This window comes from Syngnathus floridae, chromosome 22 (genome assembly GCF_059516105.1).
Source record: "Syngnathus floridae isolate MCC-2025c chromosome 22, RoL_Sflo_1.0, whole genome shotgun sequence".
Classification (NCBI taxonomy): Eukaryota; Metazoa; Chordata; class Actinopteri; order Syngnathiformes; family Syngnathidae; genus Syngnathus; species Syngnathus floridae.
This window is the reverse complement of record NC_142434.1, coordinates 5,657,225-5,667,137: the sequence shown is the minus strand read 5'-3', so window position 1 is coordinate 5,667,137 and position 9,913 is coordinate 5,657,225. Positions and strand designations below refer to the sequence as shown.

Below are 9,913 nucleotides of genomic sequence, written 5' to 3'. Positions count from 1 at the left end.
ACGAGAGAAGCTCCAATTGCAATGCAACACTGCTCTCTTGTGGACATTTGGAGCAACTACACCTATGTTGTGAAACAGGAGGGGGGGAAAAAAGACCAGGCTTTTCTTTTTTTTTTTTTTTACTTAAATGACCATGTATAGTATTTTTGTAAAAATGATGACCATGTATGTTGTAAGGCTTTTTGTAAAACAAAAAAAAAAGGATGAGGTTTTTTTATTTAAAAAAATGACAGTCCATAGTAAGCCTTTTTTTTCTAAAACTAAAAGTTGACTGTGTATAGTATGGCTTTTTCCATTTAAAAAAAAGACCATATATAGTGATGTTTTTTTTAGTTGAATGACTAGGTATCGTAAGGGTTTTTTTTTTAGTAAAAAAAAATTACCTTGGATTCAACAAGGTTTTTATTCCTCTGCTGTGTCTGTGCTTCCTGCTCTTGTCCACCAGGTTGTGCTGAAGAACTAAGTTCCCGCAGCACTTTCACTCCCATCAAATGCTCGAGTACTACAAATACTGTGGTGTTTTGAGCATCCACTTTTCAAGCAGGCAACTTCAGAGCCGTAGAATTCACCAAAGCATCTTTATTAGAACAGTACAGCAGATATGAAGGTCTCTGTAGCAAACATTCCCATCACAACGCACTTGCAATAAATTAATAGAAGGTAAACAATAAAAATGTATCATGACAAAAGCAAATAGATATTTGAAGACACTCATCAATCATTACCAGAGCACGTTGATGTCAAAAACAGATTCACCAAAAATAAAGAAATCATTCAAACAATAGAAGCCTTATGTCATATTTGAGTTGTTTACTGATGTCTTTTAGTGTTGACGTTTTAAATGTGATTTATTTGGTTTTGCTTTCAGTCTGACTAAAATACATAAAAAAATGACGGTATTGAGAGAAAATAAATGAATAAAAATGGCTACATATTAAGAATATTCTTTCATATTATTTTAGATTTGGTTTCGAGCGCAAACATTCGCAAGAGCTCTGAGTTGGAAGGTGCGGAAAACGTGAGAAATGGAAAAGTAAAAATAAAATCTGAGACCTTTTCAATGCTTTTCCTTGCATATTCAATAAAGTAGGAACAATGGTTCCACTGTAGCACCGCATCCTCACCAACACAGCCATATTTTTTGTTCCATTTTAATATATATATTTCATACAAATCTATAACCCAAATTTAGAAATCTTATTCACATGAAAAACTTTAATTTTATTTAAAAGCGATACCCCTAAGAAGCCCCTTGTAACCCTCACAATCACGGAAGATATTCAAGTACTTTTTAAATATGAACGCTCTTTAGCTTTGAATTAGAAAAAACCTGCATTCAAACGAACAAAAAGTCACCCTCCCCAAAAAATATTTTATAGAAAAATTATGCTTCCTTTGCGATAAAAATCTTGAAAATCTCCAAGAAGAAATGGATTGTTAATGTCCAGAGGTTCGAGCTAGCAATTAGCAAACCTCTCAAAAAGTGGCGAACGCGTCAGTTTTGAAAAGGTGCCCCCGTGCGAGGCTGTCCCACGACATGACAAGCCACGTTTGTCCTCCTCTGAGGAGGGAGGCCAGCGAGTGTGTGCATCATTATTAAGAAGCAAGTGCCGGCTCCCTGTAGTAAGGTGTTGTGAACACGTGGGCGTGTGTTAGAGCATTCTGTCATCAGTGCAACCTGCTCCGGCTGTGTAGCGGAACTCCTGCAGGTTGGAGACGCCGTGGAAGTGGACAAACGCGCCCGCCACCACCAGGATGTGGAACAACTGGTGAGAGTGGAACTGCAAAACACAGCGGAAGATGTTATTTAACTCATTCACTGCCATTGACGGGTATAGATGTCAAAGAACTAATAAGAAAGGAAGTGTGTGTGAGTGTGAGTGTGTGAGACGTACCCAGATGTCACACTTGCCGGGGAAGAACCTCTCTGGGATACGAGCGGCGTACAGGCAGGCTCCGGTGATGTAAAGTGTGGCCATGAGGAAAAGCCAGCCTATCTGTCCGATGGTGGTGGCTCTGATGAGACCCTCGCTGATGACGAAGTGGAGAGTGGGGACCACGCCGCTCAGCCCCAAGCCCACAAACACACCTGAGAAAAACACTTAGTTACACATCATGACAGCTCAGGAAAGACGGCGCCGTCTGTTACCTGCGCGGACCCCTCGGTACTGCGGCGTGGCAAAAAAGTCACACTGGGATACAATGATGGCGGACAGGCCCAGCACGCACACCACTAGCAGGTAGATGAAGCACGGCTGAGGAGAGCAGTAGAAGGAATAGTAGAGCCATGGTACGAAAGAGCCCATGATCAGGAAGGCGATGCCGCTGTAGTCCAACCTGTCAAATGCAAGAGAACAACTTTGTTATTCATATATTTATTTAAAAAAAACAAAATAAAACTTCATAAATATTTGCTGTTCCACTTTAGCCAAAGTTTTAAATAAAAAAAAACCACAGCAATTTAAAAAAAAAAAAACAGTTAAATATTTGTGCTCCAACAACTATTCTAACAATCTGTCAATTATTTATCAAAGGAAAAGTAAATGTTTGTTAAATATCTTATTCAACTCGACAGTCTGCTTTCATTGAGGACAAAAGAAAATTGTTGAGAGGCTTAAATGCGGAGGATTTTAGATCTCTAAACAATCGTTTATCAAAAGTAAGTATCAATAAATGTTATAATCAACTTGCTGCCGATTAATCATGTTGCGTCAAAATCGCCTTTTATGATGTGTCTTACTTGGAGAAGACCCTGGACACGCCCTCCGAATGGCAGTAGACTGTGTGGAAGAGCCACGAGAAGGACAGGCAGAGGATGGCACCCAGGAAGAACATGCCGATGGCCACCTTCTCCTGGACCGGCGCCACGAACGACATGTTGGGTCGGAACATGTACATCAGGCCCAGGCAGAGGAAAAACAGGCAGCCTGGGAACGAGATGGACAACAGTAGAATCTTTTAGCATGTTGCCAAAGAATCACATGAGTCTCAAGCGAAGCGCATGAGCTACCTAGCAGATGTGTCCAGATGTTGCCTGTCTCGGTGTGGATCCTGAAAATGCTCCGGAAGCAGGCGCGGAAGGAAGGCATGGGCGGCCTGTGGCCGTGCACAAGGAAGTCGTTGTCCTTCAGCCAATCGGGGAGCACGTCGTGAGGGATGACGCGCCATCGGCCCTCCCACACCTAGTGACGCGAGACTTCATTGTAACTCTGACCAATCAGAAACGCAAGACTCGAGAAGAGTGTTTAGTTGACCTTGTGTACAAACTCCTCCATCTTCTCCATGGCGTGGTGAGCCTGAAGAAGCGGCGTCATTCCCATGAAGCCTTCGTCGCTACTCCTCTCTTCTCGTTCGCCCTTGACATCTTCCTCCTCTTGTATTCTCTCCTCGTCGCACGTCGGGAGGGACTGGGGGAAAAAACAACAACACCAAGGTTCTGAGTTGATTCATTAATTGAGGGGGACACTTTCATCGCACGTTTAACCGCAGCATATGTACCTGCTCAGCATGTTTCCGGGCACGTCTCGTAAAGGTGCTGATACATGTCGTTAATTTGCCGTTAGTGTCACGTGTGCTCTGCGGCGTTTTTGTTTATGTCCCGCGTGCTCACGAGCGCATGTAATAGAGGCGCACGCATGCTGCACTCCAGATGCTGCCAGTTGTCATTGGCCCGCTGTGAATAAACGGCGTGCACACGCGTGTGCGGGCTGATAATAGGACTGAATGTCCTCTAAAGCCATGCGGTAATTCAGGCCAGTGCAGCAACGAAAAGTAGGGCTGAAAATATTACAACACAATTACACAACAAGAAATTATCTGATTGAGTCATGGACAATAAACTGCACTCAAATTGACAACAACAGCCTTTTAACCATCTTACATAATTCTTGAATTCCAACACATCATGCATGTCATATTTTGTGCTAACCCCCGCTAGATATACAAGAGTATCAGCTTAGGAGTTATCAGCGCATTTGCTGGCTCAACCCGAGTATGGATGGTAGGATCAATTAATTACTTCCACCATCAAGTGCTTAATATGAGCCTATCAGGTGCCCCAAGAGAAGCGGGAGGACATGCTGTATGTCTGTTGCAAAAAGGTAGAGTTTCATAACCCTTTTTTGTGGCTAGACAAGTCTGCCAAATTCTATGTTGCTAAGTAGAACAAGGTTCAACACCATCTCCGGAGAACATGGAACATAACATCTGAGGCAAAGGGAGTCACGTGACCTTGAGGAGCCCAATGGACCAATGGAGGAAAAGAGAGCAGCAACACAACCCGGAGCTTCACCCTTGTACAGTGTAACCTCCCCCCCGACCGCCGCAACATGTGACTCACAACACTCCTCAGATGCAAAATAATAAAAAGCAGCTGGTGGCTGCTTAATTCTTACAAAGGTCTGTCTCAGGCTTAGCTTGGCAATAACAGAGAAAGGATTGTACAATAGAGGGAAGTCGAGGGAAGCTCGAATGCACAACAACAAACACTTGAAAAAAGGTTTCACGTGGAAAAACAGGATGTGCAGACATAAAATGCCAAGAATCTGGTTATTATATTAGTGTTAAATTACTTTTAAGCGTATAAATAAAGTCAATTTTAAAGTATATTTATTTGGTGGGAGGTATAATTCGGTGACAAATGGGAAAGGAAAAAAACTTAATTGTTTAAACAGTGACAATAAAAACACTGCATTTTAAGTACAGCGCAGTTGTATTTAACATTTAAAGTACACTATATTTGCACTTTATGTACTTTCTAATAAATGAAATAAAAATAAGTTGTGTTAAGCGTCTAATTAACCTCGAGTTGAAAAAAACAACGTATTTTTGAAACAGTAAGAGTAAAATTATTCTTCAGGCCTTTTTTGTTATTGCTGTTAGCAAACTAGCATAGTCGCCTATGTCATATTTGGATTTTTAAGTTAGTCACGCTGAAATTGTTGATAAGAAACAAACAGCATGAGGATTAAGATATATATTTTTTTATATTAGACAGAAATTAGCTAGTGTAGTTGCTCCGTATATCGTTAGCTGATTTGCATCGCTGCCTAGGTCGTATTTAAATATTTTTGAATAACAATATTGCTAGGCATTACGCTAACAGTACCCAATCGGTTATTTTTAAGAGTTTCAGAATCTCCGAAATATTAATCCCGCCGCAACAGGTGTGAAACAACCCCAACATGACACGCGACACACTTTAAAGTGCATCCGCAAGCGGTAAAAAATTCAACAGGTTTCTTTCGCCCTTTGTTGGGCGGCGTCCTCTCAGGTGTCAGTGTTGTGTTACAGCAAGTAGATTTTTTTTTTTTTTTTTTTCGCTGAGCAGGGCGGCAATTTTTCTATGACTACATTAAGTCAACATGCAAAAATGAATGTGTCAGACATTTTACTCCATCCGAGTAAATTTTTCCAACTTACCCCATTGTGTGAGTGGCACGGATCGGTGCTGAGGTGTTCATTTGAAGAACCTGAGGTGAGTGCGGCGGAAGATCCCGCAGGCTCCGCCGCAGTGTGCTCTGCATGGCTGGAAGTTCTGTGTCTCAGCACGAAAGCCGGGCCGCCGGGCCCGCTCTCCTCTCCTTCGTCCAGCTTGAACCCGACTTCCACCCTGCGGACGCTTGGACTGAGCAGATGTGTGAATCTGCTAGGGAACGTTCGGTTGTGGTCGGGCACACACTCTGGATTTTGTGGATTGGACCTGGAAAGCCAAAAACACAAAGAATTGTATGAAGTATTTTTTTAGGCACTTGTGACAATCAATTCCAAGAACAAATAACCCCCCCGGACAACTGGAAACTTTTAAAGATTTCAGTTGTTCTCATCTTCATTACAGCTACTGCGAACCCGCTCCGGGTTCATCGCAAAGCCATTAATAACTACGATCGTCCTTGGCGCTATCGAGCTGTTGCATTGATTCGACACACCGATCAATAGCGGCACCACTTCGGAGTGAAAGTGATGGACATAACATTAGGTACACCTTAATCCTTTTTCTTCTTTCTTGTTCTGTTTACAGGAGAGCGTCTCCATACCAAATGAGTAGTGTGTGTGTGTGTTCAGGAAAGACAAACAACATGAGTCATTACACTCGAGTGGTGGTGACACATTCGGTGACATTGTACCAATGGGCCATTTGGGGAAGGAAGATTTCACTCTCGGTGAAAAGCGAAGACAAAAAATAGGGCAGAGGTCTGACTGAAGATACTGTACGACGTGGAACGCCATGAAAACACGACCTAATTCACGCGTCTTATCTATATGAACACATTCTGCACTTTCAGCATTGGACTCGCTGTCAAGTGTCTTGTGTACATGACAAAAAAACATTTTACAACAAGGGCTTATTCATTTGATATAATTAAATAGAATATAAAGAAATAAACAGCCTGCAGCGACAAGGGGGCAATATAGAACTTAATGCATAGAAAAGAGACTTCTAAAACTGCAGTAATATCTCACAGAGGATAAAGCATACACTTAAGTTTTCCACATTTTTCAGAAGAATTATTTGATATCAAATTGCTAGTCATGGTGAACCTTAACAGGCACTTACTTAATGATTGATCAATCGTACGGTTGCCAAGGACCCCGCAAGGTGCTGACACCGTGATGGAAACACGACACAAACATGCAATGGCTGATAATGGATGAGTACAGGTGACATTCAAGGTGTCCTTCCGTTGCAATGGAGCGGGGAGACTTTTTTTTTCCACTGTCAGCAGCAACCCAATGATTATGACGGGAAAATGAATCGATGCATTTTAGTGTTTTAAAGTGTTATTCGGGTGCTTTTTTTATTTAATTGTGCAGGTCAATTTTAATTGGAACATTATTATCATTTTTTTTATTTTCACACATTAAAGCGCAGTGGGAATGTTCCATTTGTGTTTTGTTTTTTTTAAATTAATATTATTTAATATTTAATCATTTGAATAGTCAACAATTTTAACATAATCAGATGATGAATTGAAAAGTTTGTATATCATGAAGTTCGTTGCAGCTCCTTCTGAAGCGACTTGTTCATGAAGACACAAAGAAAGAAGAGTTTCACAACTACTTTAAGTGACACAGCAAGCTGCTGTACTATCTATGCCCAAAAGTATTTAATTGTTTTGTCTTTTTATATGTTTTAATGGAATGTTTGAGTTCGAATAACCATTGCTAATGGTTACCCAGCCATTATAATTTTGCATTTTTTGCTAGCATTAAGCTAAGAGGACAGCAAAGCTATGTGGTTGTTTCAAATGCACAAAGTGTTATGTCACTTGTGCCTACGACGCTACTGTGTTTTAATATTGGTGGTTGTTTTCTCAGAGAATCTTTTAGAATTCATGTAAACACAGATAATTTATTATGATCAACTACTTTGCATAAACTCAAACGGCGTTCCATTTGCAAATCCCGAGAAGCCAATTTGCAATTTGACATTGAGTTACTGCAGTAATTTCAGACACAATTAATATAAAAAGTACTTTCGCCTAGATGTTGTGTCCTGGAATAGTCTGCCATATGCGTGGCAAATAAGGTCGGTGGGGTTTTTTTTGTGTGCTTTTTTTCTTCTCCAAAGCCACCGGGTAGTAAGTCAAAGGTGGTCAGTGGTCACATGGCGTTAAAAATAGTGTGCTCTGATGACAAGGGAGCCTAAAGCGAAGTTCTATATTAAGATATCAGAGCTGTCTTTTTTACACATCTGAGCGTGGTTTCAGCTAAAGCCACCGATTCAGTCTCTTTCATTACAATTCCCGAAAAAAAAAAGTGCTTCTGCTGTTCCCTTGAGAGATACAAAAAGACTTTTGTGCACATATTGGGGTTGTGTGAAGGGAAGATTTGAAGACTTTTGTGGGCCATTTTTTTTCTGTAATGACAGTCCACAGAGCCAACATTTCAGCATGTCTGCGTCATTACATAATTTAAAAATGTATAGCAGGGTGAGATTTGCACAGGGAGTTTTTTGTGTGTAACTCTATTGAATAAAAAAACGCCTGATTCCCTCATCCAATATTTCCACCAAAATGAGATTGCCGGTTTCTTGAAGAGGGATTAAAAATGCAAAATGTGTTTGAACACGCCATGAAATATCCATGGGCTAATCTCATGCGAGACAAGACAAGTTGGCCGTGTTTGTGAGCGCGCTGACAAAAGTTCGAGACTAACAGGCTATCGGCTAGCCAGGTTATTAAATATTGACAGCGTGACCTCATGCTTGGCGAGAATGAGAACAAGAAAAAAACAAAACAGGGCGAGAGTACAAACAGAATAGTTATTTACTGCTGCACTGAAAATGACCGACTCAGTCACCTGCATACATTTTTATTGCGTCGATATCAGCAAGAATTTTGGAGTCGCTCCACTCATTAAGTACTTACACATACAACACGCATATTGCAAAAGGGAGGCCCACCGTTCTTCCGAATTCCTCTGGAAACAGTCAAGATAGACATCAGCCACGACAACACAAGGGAGACAAAAGAAAAGCCCAAACTCCAGAGACAGTCCTGTTTTTGACAGCCAAGCTGGACTTTTTGTCTTCACACTTTACCCGCAAACAAAGGAGCGTTCGTCGTCGGCATTACGTCACGCCTTAGTGAAAACCTGTAATTCCATGTGTGACGCGAGACGCCCTGCTTTCGTCGCCAGACTCATGTAATAATATTAATAACAACAATATTAACAACCATAACAAGAGTAAGAAAAACAGGCGCATCGAGGGGCAGCCCTCGGGTTTGTTTACACCAACCTAGCCAGCAGAGCTAGTTCGCTAACAAGGAAAAACACAACAAACTCCAGAACTACTCTCGTGTTTCTTCTGACAGCTTCCCGTGTTCAAAGACCTTTATTAAAACAGCACAAATAGACTCAATATCACCAAAATAGGAGTGAAAATAACATCTCTTTCCCTGTCGGTGGCTAGCTCGTGTTTAGTTATGACAGCCCTCAACGCTAGCACTCGTAAAGTACCAAAATGAGGTATGTGTCTCAAACAACACACGAGACGGTGTTTTAAAACCACAAAATTGTTTTGTCTTACCTCGTCCCAGTGTGTTTAGGTGAATTTCCTTTGTGGGAAGCACAGTTTGTCAGAGTTGTAACCGTGGATCCGCTCTGCTCCAGTCTCTGTTCTCTTACGACAGACCACACTCGGGGACGTCTTGTGCACTTAGGGGGAGGGGTTAAAGAGTGACGTGTAACTCACGAGAGGCAGTTAGCCAATCACGTGTACCGTAGTACGAGGCAAGTGAGCCAATCATTGTCTACCCGGAAAAGAAAATGACGAAACTTCTTTTTGTAGTTTTCATTCAATAAATCGCTGTGAATGGAGAAAAGTAAAGTGAATTATTTTTTAATCTAAAAATAAAGTTTGGAAATACATCTTTATTTATAAAGCGCTTTCGCAACAATGGTCGCCGTAATGAAGCGCTTTACAGAACATATATAAAATACACATAAAACATTGGCCATCATACAAATTTAACTATTCCTCCTATATGTCATATGCGGCGTGCATGACGTCACACGTCTGCTCAAGATAAATTTGAAAAGTAAACAATCAGATGTAGTGTCCACTGATGAATGCTGTCCCATTTGAACAAATGATAAAGTTGCTTATTCTGTTTTTCAAGTGTCCCTCAAGTTCTTTAATTAGGTCATAACAATATCTACATATGATCCTAACATTTCCCCAGATCTCATTTTCACTCCAAGAACTACTACCCTATACTGGCCACTAATCCTCCCACCTGCAACTGGATTATTTGCCCTTAACCTCAGCCTGGGTGTGTCACATCCACAGGCGTTGCCACCCACGGGACATTGTGGGTTGTGTGACTGTGATTGCATGCTGGTACAAATAGATTTTTTTGTAGTGACTTGTCTGTTTGTTTGGTTTCGCTAATCTGGTTAATCTGGTCCA

At 41.2% G+C, this 9,913-nt stretch overlaps 1 protein-coding gene across 2 annotated transcripts; it reads right to left on the bottom strand.

The window, feature by feature from the left end:
- Nucleotides 1-559: 559 nt before the first annotated feature.
- Nucleotides 560-9,169, bottom strand: LOC148379437 (adiponectin receptor protein 2). Of its 2 annotated transcripts, none has more exons than XM_088366627.1 (8): nt 9,032-9,169; nt 5,422-5,701; nt 3,255-3,407; nt 3,011-3,182; nt 2,741-2,927; nt 2,150-2,337; nt 1,896-2,089; nt 560-1,781 (listed from the first exon to the last, which is right to left on the bottom strand). In XM_088366627.1, exons 3-8 carry the CDS (start codon nt 3,318-3,320, stop codon nt 1,653-1,655), a joined length of 936 nt encoding a protein of 311 aa, XP_088222753.1. In that variant the 5' UTR covers nt 3,321-3,407; nt 5,422-5,701; nt 9,032-9,169; the 3' UTR covers nt 560-1,652. The 2 variants fall into 2 exon arrangements, with proteins under 2 accessions (XP_088222753.1, XP_088222754.1); XM_088366628.1 differs by lacking the exon at nt 9,032-9,169 and adding an exon at nt 8,405-8,538.
- Nucleotides 9,170-9,913: the final 744 nt, after the last annotated feature.

Coding starts and splice junctions, on each gene's coding strand:
- LOC148379437 (XM_088366627.1), bottom strand. CDS start 3,320: ATGGGAATGACGCCGCTTCTTCAGGCTCACCACGCCATGGAGAAGATG. Junction 3,183..3,254: donor TGGAGGAGTTTGTACACAAG/GTCAACTAAACA, acceptor TCGCGTCACTAG/GTGTGGGAGGGCCGATGGCG. Junction 1,782..1,895: donor CCGGCAAGTGTGACATCTGG/GTACGTCTCACA, acceptor TGTGTTTTGCAG/TTCCACTCTCACCAGTTGTT.